Raw genomic sequence first — 19,009 nt, forward strand, 5'->3', positions numbered from 1 at the left:
GTTTGCCACCAAAATGTTATTTTAAAAAAAACTCCACTATATCGCCAGTAAATAAGTACTTATTTTGCGAAGCTAATGACAATTGTCACAAGAAACACGACAATTTGTCACGAAATTCCGACACAGAACTCATTTGCCGTCAAGAATTATCGAAAGTTGTTTGAAATCTTGTGACAATTAGGATTGTTCATTTTTTTTCAAATGTTCTATTTCGAAAACCATTTCGAGATATAAGGTTTTTAAACAGTTTCCGACATTTGCTGCGATATAATAATTGAGGATTGAAGATATTTCAACAAATATCCTTATGACCTTAGTTTGACCTTCTCCTGGGCTGAATGTAAAGTCATTGCATAATAAAAGTTATCGAACCATAGTAAATAAATCCGTCACTCACGTATTGTCAAAGTTATCATTGTCATCGATTGTCATAACAAAATTTTTCAGTTAAACCGCTGCGCTTGTTTGTTACAATTTGATTTATAATTAATACCTAAACAGTAGATTTCATAGCTTAATAATATATCAAAAACCTTGTTTCTATGTGTGGGAATGATTCACAAAAATAATAGTTCGAATCCACGAAGACCTACGACGTGAAAGATGGTGCCGTGAATTAAACTTGGAATACCTACCTACTTCACGTGTTACACACAGTATTGCTGTGAGAATCACGTCGATGTAAGTATAAAATTAATATTAATTTACTACAATTAAGTATTTAAAAGCTCACTTTATTGGTAGGGTCGTGGTATCTATTTATTTTCTGTGGTAATGTAGCCAGAGTATCTAAAGGCAAACCGTTAAACAGTGATGGTGCGTGCCTACTAGAAAGAAGGAATATACAAGAATACATAGCCATACTCAAAATTCAGCCTGAAACTGCTTTAAAAATATATAATTTCTAATTTCCAGGTACATGTTGCAGTTCAAGCTGCTGATATCATGGTGGACAAGACTTAATAAAGAGTTGTGAATAATAAAACATGTTTTTGTTTACCTACATTTTTATTAATTTGGGAAATATGTTATATATGTTCCCAAAAAAAATAGTAACTTTACATTAAATGTATGTTTATCATGTTCTGCACGAGCATCTGACAATGATGGCTTCTTGTTGACCATCCAGAAGAGAAGTGTATGGTTTGTTATTTACTCTGTTCCCAGGCATTATTTACGGTCGTAAAGTATTACGACGATTAATAATTAATATGACGTTCGTTTCAATACAAAATGCTCAACTTTGTTCTGGGCCCAAGTGCAGTTACATATCTCACAGCTGTATCTAAATAGGAATCACGATGACCTGGAATAATAGGATATAATTAGCAAAATTGGCATGTTCCTAATATAGTAGTATAAGTATGTAGTACAATATCCAAACAATGGTGACAAGCCGGCAGAAAGCACCCACTGGGTGCTAAGCTACCTTTAGCAATGGACGCTTGTAACGATTTTATGAATCCAATCTTCTTACAAATCGAATCAGTTAAAATATATATGATGAAGGTAACTTACATTTTTGCTCCCTTGATTTTCAGCCAAGTTATGGTTGGAGTTGGATGCTATACATACTCCAATAAAACTAAGTTATATTATATAACTTAGGCAGATTTCTGGAATCAGCTTTCTCAAATTTATAGCGTAGGTATTTTGAAATTAATGATTCAAAATAAACGAGTTTTCCATTCCAGACGATTGCTATTTATAGAAACACGTGACACTGACATTGTCGACAGGTGACATTACAATCAATTGACAATGACAACTATTTTTTTAATGCTTGTTGTTGCTTGTGCATTATCCTAATCAGCCGACGACATGTAATTTACGAGAAGTCGTATCTCATATTTTCAATAAATTATAAATATTCAACCGAGCCACGAATTACTAAATCATTCAAATTGGTATCTTAAATTAACCTATATTTTCAGAAAATAAAATAAAAATGGGGGTCTAAAAAAAATGAACAATCCTAATTGTCATCATTATCATCATAAACATCACAAGAGAAATACCTGTTTTTTGCCGATATAATAAAGTTTCTTTTAAATAAAACAATGATAGTGACAAACAGGAATACGGCCCGCCCGATGGTAAGTGATAACCGTAGCCCATGGATGCCCGTGACGTCAGCAACAATGAGACTTGTCGAATTGTCGCACCTGTCACGTTGGTGAAATAGGGGCCTGGTCATTAAAAAAAGGCGCGAAATTCAAATTTTCTATGGGACGACATTCCTTCGCGCCTACATTTTTCGCCGCCCTTTTCTACTGACAAGATCTGTTTGACCAAGTATATCTGTTTATATCATAGATGGTAGGATCCTATCAGAGTATTATATTCTTTGATCCTATCAGTATTATATTCTTTGGATCCTATAGACGTGCTATACGCGTGCCTCCGTGAGGGACAAAACATACGCAACGGATGCGACAATATGATCGATAAAAAAGTGCTGCGCTTAAAAACACCCTTGGTGTAAATACATATAGATGCTGAAGCAAATCTTGTCAGTAGAAAAAGGTGCGAAATTCAAATTTTCTACGAGACGATAACCCTTCGCACCTACATATTTCAAATTTGCCGCCGTTTTCTATTGACAAGATTTGCTTGACCAACTTTACATTGCACATTGTTATCCATTTGTGTTTTTTTTTCATTGGAAAAAGGTAAACATTTGACTAGATCCACTACAATCTCATCTGGTGGCAAGTGCCGATGCAGTCTAGGATGGAACATGCTTACCTAAGAGATGTCTATTAACTCTTGATTTAAAGAGATCCAAGTTATAGTGGACCGGGAATAGATTTTTAGGAAGTGAATTCCACTCCTTAGCCGTTCGCATGATAAAGCTGGATGCATAGCGCTTAGTGCGAATCAGTGGCAGAGTAACGACTAACGACGTAAGGGTGAAACGCAAGTCCGCGTCTAGTCCCACGGTGGCATAACGGAGATGGGGGGATTAGATTATGTAATCCCATCGCACACTCTCCGAAATGTATCCTGTGGAATACCCATAAACAAGCTATTAGAGTCTGTGCGGAAAGAGAAGAGTCGTGGCAGAAACGGGAACTAACATTTTAAATTTTATATGGCAATCAAACCTTTGACACCTGTCTTGTAAAAAGTAAACAAACTTCTGTCAATGTACATTTTTATTAACAAAAACCGCAAGTTTAATGTATAAAATATTTTCAAAACACGATAAAACCGTATATAAAACCACAAGGAAAATTATATTTAACATTGTTCGGTTTTGTCAGCGGGAAGAAAACGGCTAAAAGCCGACTATCGACTTACAAAAAATCGCGGTACGTGTTTCCGCTATTCGCGGGTATTGATGTTGTATTTAATATTAAATAATTACTTATTTAATAAGCCCCCTAAGTAACTTGTCTCCGGTACATAATCGGTAAGTATATTCATTCAAAATTTTAATTTTAGCCAATTTTAACTTACTGCATCACCGTATGGGGAGGGGCAACTAGTTCGGCAATGATTACCTTAGAAAGAGCACAGAGGTTTCTACTTAAGGTAATCCTAAAAAAACCCAGGCTTTACCCTACAATAGACGTGTATAGGGACATGGACGTGCTCAGCGTCCGTAAGCTTGCTATCATTAGGTTGACAATGATAATGCACCGTGAATTAGTCAAATCAGGATATGGAACTTCTTATAGTAAACGTGTTTTTAAGTTGCCTGTTCCCAGGACAAAAACTGCTTTTGCAAAAAGATTTCAAAACTTCCTTTTGCCATATATATATAATAAAGTAAACAAAGATTGCGATATTAAAAACTGTACTGCTAGCGAAGCTAAAATAATAGTAACTTCTTGGATAAAAAATCTTACTTATATTGAAACAGAACAACTAATGAAGACAAATGATTGGTAACTGGTAAAATCAATGGTCTAACCTCTCGGTAGGCTTTTAATAATGGAAATTTAACCGTCATTTTCGCGTCGTCATATAACACACACACACACACTCACACCACAAACACGCTCACTTCACATTATTGCTGTCTACAATAGGTAATAGTATAAATTGATGTAAACTTTTTACTCTACCTAAATTGTGATTGTTCCTGTTAGATTAAGCCTGTTATTATAATTAAACATATTACTTAGTACTAGATATTTATTAGAAAACTAAAACTTCAGCGTAGGAAGTAACTCAATTTAGTATTGTTTTCAATCTGACTCCACAAGACAGGCGTAGCCTAGTGTGGCAGTCATAGGTTAAGAATATCTTGTAAACTTTTTGGCAAATAAAACTATTTTTTTTTTTATTTTTTTTTATTTTAAAATATATTAATTTTCATAAATATGCAGGTCATTCATGATCTTTAAAATAACTGACAAATAGGCTTGATACTTGCCATTTTATGCATATTTATATGTAATTTCTTTTTCAGGATTGTGTAAAAGTACCTACGGTATCTCGAATAAAAGACCGCTAAGTAGGTGATATGCAAGAATTCGTAATCTACGTGCCGGATTCAAGCACATCCAGTTCAGATGAAGATAGTTCTATGAGTGTCCCTGGTTGTTTTGAAGCTAGCTCAAACATAAGTGACATTGAATATTTTAATTCAGACTTCGATTACAAAGAATAAAACTTTTTCTAATTTCTTTATTTGTAAGTTCGTTTACTAGGTTCTGAATAAAACTTTTTCTAATAAAATATTTCTTTATTTGTTCTTTCTTCTTCTTTCTTTTAGTTACGAAATTATATTTCATATTTAGCAGTGACTTTTCGGCGAAGTAAAATATCGTGAGATGAGAGAACCGGACATATCCCAATAAGGCCTACCTACTTATGCACTATTTTTATTCATATTCATATTTATTATTAATAATGTACACATACACATTACAAGTCAAGTTTACAATGGGTGAAATATATCCCAGATAAAATTACAGTTCTATTGCCCAATTTCTACCCGATCTACCCGGTTTTAATAACTGTTGGACTGCACAGATTAGGCAGTACATAAATGAGACTCTTATCTTGTTTGGTACTAAAATTACAGTTGTATTGGGCAGATTCTTAACTAGTTTTAGCAGTTTTGTCAATCGCAGTCACTTTTTAGTATCTGAGATATAAAAACAAGTGTTTTAAAAAGAAAACTAGTGCCTGCGCTAAATAAGAGGATTGAGTTTACGAGCCGACACCACCACCAGGCTCCGTTTAGTAAGCCGTGGTAAAAAACCGGAACAAAAGGGATTCAAGTATCATGACCTTTAGTGTCGTACTATAATCACGTGACCAGTGTTGTCAGCATAGCAAAAACCATAAAATAGCACTGGGGCGCCCTTAAATCCCACGACTCTTCTCTTTCCGCACAGACTCTACCTTTCTACGGTGTTCAAGGCTCTGCGGTTTATGTGTCATTCTAATGATTTATTAACGCGCGTTGATAAAGCTATCGTGCGTATGAGGCCTAAGACCCCCGTTTCTTAGTCTATGGTATACTGTTATCTGTATTAGCTAAGTGACATCAGATCAGTTGTCAACGGAGTGTTTCGTATGAGTGATTACAAAATTTTATATTTTTTTATCAATTATGCGTATAGTATATACTAATTAGAACATGTGAAAAATAGTACTTTAAATTATAGTGGTTATTTAGTTTGTGATGGATCGGATCCTTTGTTACCATTAAGTACAGTGGTTGACATTGATGTGTTTACGGTTCGTATTGTAATAATTAATTCGTTACGTCTCCCTAATAGTTATAAGCCCGCGTTGTATCAGCTCTGTCCAGGTAGTTTGAAAATAATATCTTATATAATATCTATTTATCGTCACGCCCTTCTTCTATAATGCCTCTTACTGTACACTGTCATGAAACATCCAAAGTTTGTACTTTAATTACAATGCTATAATCAATCAAGAACGGCAAATTTGTTCAACTAACACTACTATGTTTGCGTAGTTGTATTACCTAAAGTGTTGTAAATTTATTTTACCACATCAATTTCTCTTAAGCTTAAATTCCATGTCCATCCAATTCTCATTTAAAAGAGCACACATCATGATATAGTCTATAGGCATTCTAAACATATTAACAGATGTTGGACCCATATGCCACATAATACCTACTATAACTTGTATTTAGTTGACACAACATGGATAACTTCAGGTATTTAGTTATTAGAAGTTACCCCTATTTGTATATGCAAATGTATTTTTTTTACTGGGGGCTTAAACAATCTTTTATTGAAGCTTAAAAGGACAATGGATGCTGTTACAAAATATTTTTACACAATTTGATGTCAATATGTTGACAACTGAATCCTTATGACAGCCAAGTGTTATCCAACCAACAATTAATAGGTACCCATTTTGGTTGAAAACGGTACTTATATCATGCAGTTTAAGTTTAAGAATTTCTTATTTAAAATCACTTTTAAAATCAGCTGGCAGTTTGCAACATTGTGTTGAAGTGGATCAAATGTTTAAACAGTATAGCAATCATTTGATAGAATCTTAAACCAAATTGAATTAAATTAGACTAAACTAAACGGTTTCGAAACTGTGTTACAATGGCCTGATATTAAAAGTAGGGCAGCCGTGGTTACAAGTTTGGTAGAAGTAACATAATGATTCCATAAGCAAGTTTGGCTTCAGAAACTAAGAAACCCAATATCCATCTAAAGGGGAGTGCCTCAAGGGATACCATTTCACCCAAGCTTTTTACGGCTGTACTAGGAGATATCATAAAACACTTGCATGGGACAGGACTGCTATCAATATCCACGGTGTCTTCTTGTTGCACCTGAGATTGCCGAGACCCTGGAACATCTCCAAAGCATGATTGCCTATACCATGCTTATTTGAGGATAGGGCTTAATATGTCCTCGTCTAAAGTTATGACTACCATCCCCAGTAAATCCGAGGAATCGGAAAGGATCGAGATCTGTCACCGCACACACTGCAAGGTGCAAGATGTGTGTTGCATCATTACCAAACGAAAATGGAGTTAGGCGGGACATGTTGCTAGGCAGTGATGGCAGGTAGACTAAAATGTAAACGGAATGGTGGCCACTTTCTGATGAAAGCATTGTGTCTGGCGTCCATTGGCTCATTGGGTAGACGACATCGGGAAGATTGCGGGTCACTTCTGGATGAGATTAGCTCAGAACTGGGACAAGTAGTGTACTAGAAGATAGGAGACAGGCCTATGCTCAGCAGTGGCTGATAAAGGGCTGATGATGACGATGAACATCATTTTACACTTTTAGCTTATCTAATAACTTAGTGTATTTTTTAGCTTTAGGAATTTAGGGATAAGGATAAAGCGATATTTTATTAAGTATAGGCACTATAGGCTATAGTTGGTATTTTAAGCTAGCTTTTTAAAAAAGCAGTAGCCATAAACATGGTTACAATTGTAGTTTTTTTGAAGAATTTGTTAAATATCATGAACATTTTTACTATATCATACAGCCCCTAATGCATGTTGTATTGTAAGAATAATCTGCGACAGTAATTATCATTATAATATGAATCATAAGTGAGACACAATTTCATCCATTAGCGTATCTCCTCGTCTAGGTACGCCGCACGTACAGCAGGTTAATAGAAATGTGTACAAACAGTAATTGATATGCGTCACTCTAAAATCGTCCACAACTAGTAATAGGTACGCACATTGATATGTTGATGTATTCAGATAGCGTGTAAATATCATCGCAGAGGCCTGCGTGACAACGGTGCGCTGGAGTGCTTAATGGGCACCATTAATTGCCAATCGGTATGGCAGGCTGAGAAGGATGCAATTAGATATCAGATCTGGTAGAGAGGGACAGTAATATAACTTTTCTGACAGATAACGGCTTCCTCGAAAGTCTCAAGGCTACTAATGTGCATTCAATGGGGAATTTGTATAATATGAGCTTTTGTAGGAAGTATGCAGTAGGCACGTTGTTTTAATTTATGGCTCAGTCAGGTGAACCGACCGCGTTTTAGTATTAACACGATATCCTTAAAGGCATGTGCACACCGGCTGCATGTGCGTGACGTGCACGTGCGCGTGCGGCGTTGTAGTATACAGATCATGATGATGAGAGAAGAAAATGATAATATATATATAAATAAAATTAAACAGTTGTTATTAGATAAGTCTTATTATACTCTAAGCGAATATTTTAATGACAGATTATAATTCAAAAATATTGTTTATTAAGATAATTACTTCATTATAAATTCTCCTCTCTTAGGAATGTAAATAATATATTGCAGTGCCCAACAGGGTTCACAAAGACCTAGCTTATAAATTTACCACCTGTACAACTACTTTGTGAATTTGCAAATAAATATTGAGTATTGAGTATTGATCCTCATAGGAGATGGCACAGAACTTGCGTGACGTGTGTGGCTCCAACATACAACAGTAAGCCGGTGTGCACGGGCCTTAATTCTGGTATTATGAAAATGCATATAATATTTAAAATGTGAAAGTAACCGCTAGTCCGCTCGTCTGTCAGTTTGTTTGTGCGCATTTACAAGCTAATCTAAGTAGTAAATAGTTTTTTTAATTGTAACTTTAGGTTACACAATTTTGCGTTGCTTTACGAGTGTTAGTGTCTCTTTGTCAGTGAACCGCCTTCTGCAATTCAATATCAGCTGTGTACGTAGAACCGTAGGTGACTGCATAGTCTAATAAAACATGGTCTTCTCTTCCCAGAGTGACACAAGCCTACATCACAATAACATGGCCGCTATATATAGCGCTATCGCATATTATCATATAGCGCTGTCGCATGATGACGTAGGCTTGTGTCAGTCAGGTGACCTAGAAAAGACGGGAAGAGAGTACCAGGCGGAGTATATTATTATACCATGGGTGACTGTTAAGAGCATAATAATAATAATACCTAGACTGTCTAGGCTAGACATTATAAATAGGTACTTTTATATCTAAGTATAAGAAGGTACGAGGTACTTAGCCAGAAGTAATAACACATACATTGTCATACATATTTTAGATAATATAGGAGTTTTTTGTAGATTCTATTGATTTTAAATCATACTTAGTCCTGGGTTTAAACCCCGGCTCGTACCAATGAGTTTATCGAAACTTACGTAACAATATCGCTACACCTTATAAAACAAAGTCCAACACCGCATCTGTCTGTCTGTATGTATGTTATGTTCGCGATAAACTCTAAAACTTCTGAACGGACTTTCATGCGGTTTTCACCTATCAATAGAGTGATTCTTGAGGAATGTTTAGGTGTATAAAATGTTAGTTTTAGGCGATGCCGCTTGGCACGATTGTTCCTTAGGTCAAATAAAGCTGATTTGGCCTGGTAGCTACGAGATCGTTCCGTGCATACTCCCCAAAAAGGAGTTATTAAACTAGGTAGCTATCAATTTTTCAAGAAACTTTTGTAATTTTTAGACGTAAACGTAGGGGACGTTTAAAGAAACGATTTTCTCTTCAATCGTTTATGGTACAGTCAAGGAATTTAAATTCCGACCCATTTCGTACTTTGTCACAGTGACAACCGTATGAGGTCTCTAGCGGCTTTCATATTGATTAGAGGTTCATATAGATACTATTTGAGGTGTGACATAATTAAGTAATAAGAATAAGCTCAGGCAGTTATCTCTACTCAAATATTGACAGTGATAGCTATCTATATGGCCGACACTCCGCTTATGATGGCGGTTAATTTTACAGTTAGTTAATAGATAGATAAATGTTTACGTTGACGGTTATGACAGGGTATACTTTGAAATGGATTTACAGACATCTTTTCCATTTCTACAAAACCCTGAAAGACTGGTCCGTCCATAACTAATAGAATATCAATATTACCCTGACAGTTAGCCAGGTATAGTTGTGGTTGAACCGGTCGTGGTGGAACAGCAGTCTGATTATTATCATTTTTAACTAAAAGCCAAACCAGTATATATCTGATCATCGATTATGTATAATTACGAGTATTAAGGATCTTGAGGTCGCAGTATAACTATGTCATCTTCGCTGACTGACGCGCTCGTCACTGGCACAGAATAAATAATAGTACTAGGTACAGAAGACTCACTCTAACAAAACGCGTCTGTTACGATCAGCACAGATATGTCCGCTAGGTGGCGACAGCGCCACGCGCGGCTTATGGCAAACCCCAAAATTGGGGTCGAACGGATGTACTTTTAGCTACCTGTAGCAAAGCGACGAAATCGCGGAGTGAGCCACGCCTGTCACTGGCATTAACATTTCACAGCTGTGTCCGCTTTTTGTGATTAAGCGGGCGAGTCGACTTTTTTGCAACCATTATGAGATGAACTTAATTAAGATTTGTAATAATTTCGCGTTACAAACGAAAAGCCCTTCTGTACTGGTATGCCTGATCTCTATACCTGATCATCGTTTTAGCTGTCTAAAGTTGTTTAACAAATACAAAGTATATAGTTAGGGTCGCCCTATAAGACTGTTGTAAGATTGTATACTAACCTAAATAATATAGAAAAAAGAAATATGATATCTTGGTTCGGAAACTTAGTGGTTGGTGTTTAGTAAAGCGGTAACGACACGAATTGTGTCGACATGTAGCAATTTTTTTAACCGACTTCCAAATCTCAAAGAAGGAGGTTATCAATTCGGTTGTATGTTTTTTTTATTTTTTTTATTTTTTTTTATTTTTTTTTATGTTTGTTACTCCATATCTCCGTCATTACTAGATCGATTTTGAAAATTCTTTTTTTGATTTAATGTATATGCATACATATTGGTCCCGTTTTTGTCAAAACTCAGTTCTGATGATGGGATCCATGAGGAATCGAGGGAACTCCTCAAATCTTAAAGGCATACATATAGTGATTTTTGGGTTTTTATCAACAAATCAAGCATATACACCCAAAAAAGTGACATTTGATGAGGTTCCCCTATCTTTGGCATTATTTTTTTTGTAATAATTCTATTGTGCATAATAACTTTAGGCATAATATACTGTTAGCATAAACTCACTTGGTACTGGATTGTTGCGCATACGTGCTCTACGCATAATTTTTATTGATCGAAGTGTCTTTTGGCATAATTTTAATGTCCGAATCGAGACCTGGTATCTGTTTCATTTCGCATAATTTTATTTGTAATAATTTATTTTAGCATAATTCGCCATTAAGCATAATGTACTACAAGCGTAAAATCTTATGCATAGAAATGTTTTGCATATATGCGAGAATCATATATGTTGTAGGCCCAATATTTTTTGGCTGAAATTAATTCGCCGAATGTTTCGCAACTCGCAACTATTATTTCTCATAATTTCATTTCTCCGAATAACAACAGTTTGTTTTCATGGGGTCGCAGTTCTAACTTAACCTAACCCACTTTTCTAGCAACAGTTCGTTTTCTTGGGGGTCGCAGTTCTAACCTAACCTAACCCACTTTTCTGGCAACAGTTTGTTTTCGTGGGGTCGCAGTTCTAACCTAACCTAACCCACTTTTTTGGCAACAGTTTATTTTCGTGGGGTCGCAGTTCTAACCTAACCTAACCCACTTTTCTAGCAACAGTTTGTTTTCGTGGGGTCGCAGTTCTAACCTAACCTAACCCTCTTTTCTGGCAACAGTTTGTTTTCGTGGGATCGCAGTTCTAACCTAACCTAACCCACTTTTCTGGCAACAGTTGGTTTTCGTGGGGTCGCAGTTCTAACCTAACCTAACCCACTTTTCTGGCAACAGTTTGTTTTCGTGGGGTCGCAGTTCTAACCTAACCTAACCCACTTTTCTGGCAACAGTTTGTTTTCGTGGGGTTGCAGTTCTAACCTAACCTAACCCACTTTTCTGGCAACAGTTTGTTTTCGTGGGGTCGCAGATCTAACTTAACATAACCCACTTTTCTGGCAATAGATTGTTTCCGTGGGGTCGCAGTTCTAACCTAACCTAACCCACTTCTCTAGCAACAGTTTTTTTGTTGGGCTCCGCATCTGCTCCGGCGCTACGGGCATAGCAGCCCCTTCGCCCTTGCGTAGCAAAGCGCAGGCACTAATGCTATGTGCCATTCTGCTAAATGTAGCTTATGACAGATGCGTTTTAGATCATACAAGTTATACCAAATAGAAAGAATCGAAATACGTTTTCTGCGATGTAAATATTCGCCTAAATCCTATTATGCTAAACAGATTATGCAAATCACATTTCGGACATTTAAACAAACGCAAAATAAAATTATTCGCATCAAAAGTCGGCCAAAATAATAGTAGTCTATTTAAGATTCGGACTTGCAAACATTCGGCCTATTGCATATTATACAAACTGAAGCTTTCTGCAAATTTAACATTCGTCGAAATACATTTCTGCGAAATAGGTTATGCCAGATGCGTTTCGGGTCACGGAAGTTATGCCAAATAGAGGGAACCCATTTGATGAAGTGGAACTGCTGATGATGATCAGAACAGAACTCTTAAACGACGCATAGTTCACGTTTGGCGATTTTTCCTTTTCGTTATGTTCGTTAAGCAAGTTAAGTTATTAAGCCACATTTTTGTCAAGCTCGAGTTCTGATGATGGGATCCATAAGGAATCGAGGGAACTCCTCAAATATTAAAGGCATACGTATAGATTTTTTGTATTTTCATCATAAAATCAAGCATTTACATTAAAAACTGTCGCATTTGATGAAGTGGAACTGCTGATGATGACCAGAACAGAACTCTTCAATGACGCATGGTACACGTTTGGTGATTACGAATTTCGATTTTGACTTGGACTGGGACCCGGACTCGGACTCATACCCGGATCCGGTTCGGACCCGGACTCGGATCCGAATTCGGACCCGGACTCGGATCCGGATTCGGACCCGGACTCGGACCCGGACTCGGATCCGGACTCGGACCCGGACTCGGACCCGGACTCGGACCCGGACCCGGACCCGGACTCGGACCCGGACTCGGACCCGGACCTTGACCCAGAAAACCACTATGATACCTTAACTAAATAAACAACTATGATTACCTATCATAAAATTAATGTAGGTATAAAGTACGATGATGCCAATCTTACTAGCCCCTCCCGCTTAAACCCCCGTACACCGCACGGCATGCGCCATTAAGTGGGTTAGGTTAGGTTTGAACTGCGATCCTCACAGAACCGAACAAGGATTAGGTTAGGTTAGAACTGCGAGCCTTACAGAAACGAAATGCTACTTGAAAAGTGGGTTTGATTAGGTTCGAACTGCGATCCGCACAGAACCGAACTGCTGAGGAGTGGGTTAGGTTAGGCTAGAACTACGACCCTCATGGCTCCTCTTCACGATGGGCCAACGCCGGCCACTCCAAGGGACGCATTTATGCGTTAGAGGGAGCAAGTGATATTGCTATCTCATTCTACCGCATGGCTGCGTCCCTTGGAGTGGCCGGCGTTGGCCCATCCTATAGAGGAGCCATTATACAGAAGCGAAATGCTAGTAGAAAAGTGGGTGGTTTTACCTCCTTTTCTACATAGTGTACCATCTACAATAATCTTTCATCGGCCCCCATGGAAGTCGGTTTTTTTTTCTTAAAAATTATTATAATAGCTAACTGCTAGTGTAAGACTAAAAATCTCTCAACCAAAAATAACTTAATTAGTTGTTACAATTCGCGAGGGAGGCGTTTACCATAAACAGATGTTTCACAGATCAGGTAGGTCAAGTCCAATAAAAACCGGGCAAGTGCGAGTCGGACTCGCGCACGAAGGGTTCCGTACCATAATGCAAAAAAAAAAACGAAAAAAAAAAGCAAAAAAAACGGTCACCCATCCAAGTACCGACCACTCCCGACGTTGCTTAACTTTGGTCAAAAATCACGTTTGTTGTATGGGAGCCCCATTTAAATCTTTATTATATTCTGTTTTTAGTATTATTTGTTGTTATAGCGGCAACAGAAATACATCATCTGTGAAAATTTCAACTGTCTAGCTATCACGGTTCGTGAGATACAGCCTGGTGACAGACGGACGGACGGACGGACGGACAGCGAAGTCTTAGTAATAGGGTCCCGTTTTACCCTTTGGGTACGGAACCCTAAAAACAAACATAATTCAATGATGTGTTATGGCTTATGGCCAACATGTGTAGCTTATGTTGGCCGGCATGGTCGGTCGACAAGCGGTTTTATTCACGTACATGGTCATTCATCATCGTCTATTAAAACTTAGGCCGCCAGTTAGATCGTTTGTTGTTTCTAATAGTAGGCGTGTAATATGCGGTACAGGGTGTTTATTCTCTATGGCCCCTTTAATTTAGGGAAATGAACCGATAATCGGATCCATGGAGACCTAATGCACTTCGACCAAAAAGGGTACCTACTTATTTTTACTTGAAATAGCTTCTACTCTACCTATATTATAATAAAATAATGTTTTGGTCCAAACATTTTTTAAATTAGATATTTCTCTGTAATATTGACATAGACTAGGAATCCTCTAGATCGAGTTTAGCCAAATATACGGGGGTGCGGGGGACGAGGTGAGCAAGATCCCGTGCCGTGATTGGTCCGTTCAGACACGGACGTCACACAGATACATTTTTGACTCGAACATGGAGTAAAACTACCGTATGCGTGGCAGAGGGGGTAGCGCTACTATGCTCAGTCTGGAGGATGTCTTGTCTGTGAATATTGAAAATAGGCCAACCACGTATATTTGCGTATTACATCAAGTATAAAATTTAAATTGCGTAGTTTTATGTTTGATCTTATAATTTGTTAAAGTTAAAGTAATTGATTAACAGCTGTCTCTACCCTAGCAAAAAAGAAAGATAAGAGGCCCTTTACCTGGATCCCTTTTCTTATCAAGATAATTATTAACCTTTTAACCGCCAGCAATTTTTGATCGAGCGTGCTCGTGTCGTCACCGACGGTAATTGTACCACGCAGAGTAAGGTTGGCATTTTTATGGGTGTTCTAAATGTGCTGTAAAAACCAAATCAGATCTTTGTCTTATTTATCAGACTGTGGCGAAATGAGCTGGATATGTAATGTCTTATATATCAGACTCTGGCGGTTAAAGGGTTAATGTAATATAATTCATTGGATATAGATAATTAATTAAGCTTGTTGCTATAAGGGTAGGTACAGTTGCCCCTACTTGTCCCAACTGACCTTATATTATGGCGATGATGGGTTATATTATACACAACAGCTGTAGCTGTATCTGACAAGTCAGTAAAGTGTGTTGCTGCTAGTTCCTACTTCTTAACATCACGTCACGTTTTAGTAATAATATTTTAGTACCGGATTGATAACTTTCATACAAGGACTATTCCTATATTACAATTATATTAAAATTCCGAATGTACAAGGAAGGCGAATAAAGTTAATGATGATTTCTCGTTTCAGGACTGTAAAATGTGCATTGAAATCAGTTTGCATACCCGCATCACAACCATGGTGTGTGTACGGTGACGAGTGCAGCCGACTCAGTTCCGACATTACTTAACAAAAGATATTAGTTTAATAAACATTAACATGTGACTTTTACTGTGATGTGACGGTTTACACACCTCAAAGTAATCAGTGCCTTAGACTTTTTATACTTGATATTGAATTTTATACGCATGCTGTCAAATGGATTCCGAAACTGCAACAACCAGTAACGTAAAAGTAAACAAACGAGAGCGCAGAAATGAAAAGAAAAAGAAAGTTGATAAATGCAAAGAGGAGAAGCCTGATGAAGTGCGTGGAGAGATGAGCGCGCCGCCGCCGGCGGACGAGGACAGCTCGGCCAGCTCCACCGACAGCGACGAGCTCGTCAACGCCATCAACTACAACACCATCACCTCGCTGGCCGCGCTCAAGGACATCATCCAGGGCGATAGCAACGACACGCCCGAAACTGATAGCTTCTTCCAGCATTACTTTATGAACCATTGTAATAATCTCTCCAGTTTAAATCCGAATTCTAACTCCACCTTCCCTTTTACGGAACGCCGTCGCCTATCCCAGTGTCGAGAGGAAGATGAAGATGACGAGAAGAAAGAACCTGAACTAGCGCTTTCTTCATTATCCTCCGATAGCGCTTCACATGGTAGTATAGGAAGTTCATCAAAAAATCACAAATCTAGAGATTTAGTTGACAACACGCATCACAATGATAAAGTAAATTCGATTGAAATTTTGTCTGAAAGTCGAGAAAGCTCAGGAGAAGCAGTTGGTCCTCCGAAACGGACAGTAATGGGTGCTCGTCACAAATTTTTAGTAACGACTGCGGAACCTCCGCCTCCTTCTGCCGTCGTAGAAAAAGCGCTCCGATCACAAGTCCACAATGCGCATACCGTACATTTTGGCACCAAGGGAGCGGAAGAGATAAGGCCTAGTGTGCGTTCTATTTTCGCTGGCCAGAATCTCCATCATGATAAGAAATATTTCGATAGCAGTCTCATAGAAATTAGATCTACGGTGGATGAATCACCAACGAGCTCTGAAGACATATGGGTCAAGAGAAGTGAAGAAAAAGAAGTAAGTATATTATCGGAAATAAGATTTAATTACAGTTATAGTATAGTAATTACTGTTAAAGCAATACATTCCAGCCCAGCACATCTTTTATGAAAACATGTATGTAGAATTAGAATTAAAGGTGGTCTGATCTGGTGTTTATTTTATATTTTTACATTTTGGCGATGTCTTACAGAAGGACGACTCGACGAGTAACACGGGAGAGTCAGTGAAAGATGGCAATATCGTTTCGCCTGCTTCTATCAGACGGAAATCACAGATGCGAGATCGCTCCGGTACTTGGGGGTCCCAGGCAACCCGATCTGAGAAAGAACCCGCGAAGAAAACACAATTTCGCAAAGACAAGGACGTCCGGCGCAGTAGTGACGACAGGCGGCAAAAACGAGGTGAGTTAAACTGATTGATGCTCACCCATAGTAACTCTTCAAATAAAAATATAAAAATTTTACCTTCCAATAAAATTATTATTATGTTTCCTATCCACATCGGATATCTTCATTGAGAGAGTAACGCGATCGTTGACCAATGATGTAGTAGTGCAGTCATTCGGCACCCTTTTGAAGGGGTGCGAGAGGCCTCTTCCGCCTTCCGGCTGCGGAGGCTGTCTCCGGTCGCGCCCCACCTTGTGGGGCGGTCAGTCGCTCGTCATTTTGGGGACGGCTGTGTGTCCATTGTGAGCCAGCTTTCTCGCTACCGGCCGTTTATCCAACCCCGCGACCCCTAGCCCGGTGATACCGTTTGAGCGGGGCCGGGCGTCGGGGAAGCAGGGAAGGCGACCGGCAGCTTAGGCTGGCGTGTGCGTCGTGCCTACGGTTGTGTAGGCGGCATCCGGTGTGGTGAGTGAGTGTTTTCTTCTTCTTCTTCTTCTGTGTTGGTGTGTAGGAGGGCTCGGGGGAGATGCCGAGCCCCGCGTTGGTCCGGCGGGCGCGCGTGATGAGGCGCGATCCCGCGTATGTGTTCGTGGTCGGAGTTGTCCGCGCGGTCGAACATGCCCCGCGCGAGACGCTCGATGACGAAGTCTTCCAGGCTGCTGCTCCACTTCAGGTACTCGGCGATGGCTGCGTTGCTGACGTACCGCGTTGCCCCGACGATGGTCCGTAGCGAGAGGGTCTCCTGACGCCTCAAGTTGGCCCTGATGGTCCTGCAACAGAAAGAATACCAGGCTGGTGAAGCGTATGTTAGTCGAGATCGCACGTAAGCTTTGTACAGACCGAGTTTGGTCCGTACGGGAAGCTTACTGCGCAAGACCGGGCGGAGGTTCATACGAGCGGTTTTCGCTCGTATGATCGTCGCCGCGACATGCTTCTTCATGTTGAGCCTCCTGTCTATGGTCACCCCCAGGTATTTCACTGTGGGTGACCATGTCAGTGGCTGGCCTAGAAGGGAGGGAGGTGGGGGCAGGATCCTGGCTGCCCCTGTGATGAGCGCTTGCGTCTTGCCCACGTTGACTGATAGCCTCCATTTGGAGAGCCAGTCAGGAAGGGCGTGACCAATGATGCCGCTAGCGTCTATGTAGTCGCTCCGCCCCACGCCGTGACGTAGTTCCGCTTCCACTTCCTGCGAACCGTTGCTCGCTTCCCGCCACTCGCCACCGCCATGTCATTGTTGAGGAGAAGTACCGTCGGCATAAAAGTAGCCTAGTAGCCTGCCAGGAAGGCATTACTCAGATATCCGATGTGGATAGGAAACATAATAATAATTTTATTGGAAGGTAAATTTTTTATATTATGTGTTCCGTACTCCACATCGGATGTCTTCATTGAGACCTGTTTATTATCTCCTGGTGGCGAGTTAGCGGGCGCGCAAGCGATAGGGCTACACCTACTGTCATAGAACTCAGAGAACGAATAAATATGTATACACCATATTGCAACCCATGAAATCACAGTGACTCGTTATAATGTGAATTACAGGAAATTGAGAATTGAAATTGTAATCTCAGGTTCGAATCTGACGTTAAACTGGTTTAAGAGAATTCTCATTCGAAATCGCATCCGATCCGCAGAATCTCGGCGAGTCATGTTCCCAATTAACATAAGCGAAAATATCGCTAAGTGAATAGCTTTCCAGCCAATTTAGTTATTAAGTACATCGTGTATCAAAAGCAATCGTAGGCGAGGCCGGCTTGGATGAGACTGTGGCTGAAAGAAATAAGCGAAGTGTCCCCTAACATTTTGTGTAATTCTCGCAAGGTGACGTACCCAGACTAGGGCTCCCGATATCCGTGCTACACGCCAACCCGTGTATCCGTGTTCTTAGCCCCGGCGGTGCTAAGCCTCCGAATTACACGAACCCGTCAAGATCCGTTCCCGTGTAGTGCGTTCGGCTCCGGATCTACGCTCGGCTCCGGAGCCGCGGACTTCGGCTTCGTTCGGGTATTGAATACACGGCGCCGGCGGACCGACTCCCCCGGTCGGTTCGAATTTAAACAATATTTAATAGGTGGTATTGTACTGGTGGATAATGTCTTGATATTTTATTTTGTGAAATATGAAGGTGTTGCTGAAATGTAATTTAGTCGGATTATATTAAATGAAACACCAATTGTATA

General features: G+C 39.4%; 1 protein-coding gene across 1 annotated transcript in view; it reads left to right on the top strand.

The window, feature by feature from the left end:
* Window positions 1–5,508: 5,508 nt before the first annotated feature.
* The window catches only part of LOC134679373 (uncharacterized), an 87,059-nt gene continuing 73,558 nt past the window's right edge, over window positions 5,509–19,009 (top strand). Inside the window, exons 1-3 of the mRNA XM_063538273.1 lie at window positions 5,509–5,700; window positions 15,340–16,458; window positions 16,634–16,844. Coding sequence (XP_063394343.1) covers window positions 15,568–16,458; window positions 16,634–16,844 — 1,102 coding nt within the window. The 5' untranslated portion in view covers window positions 5,509–5,700; window positions 15,340–15,567. The remainder of the gene's footprint in view (window positions 5,701–15,339; window positions 16,459–16,633; window positions 16,845–19,009) is intronic.

The sequence above is a fragment of the Cydia fagiglandana genome, chromosome Z (genome assembly GCF_963556715.1).
Source record: "Cydia fagiglandana chromosome Z, ilCydFagi1.1, whole genome shotgun sequence".
Taxonomy (NCBI): Eukaryota; Metazoa; Arthropoda; class Insecta; order Lepidoptera; family Tortricidae; genus Cydia; species Cydia fagiglandana.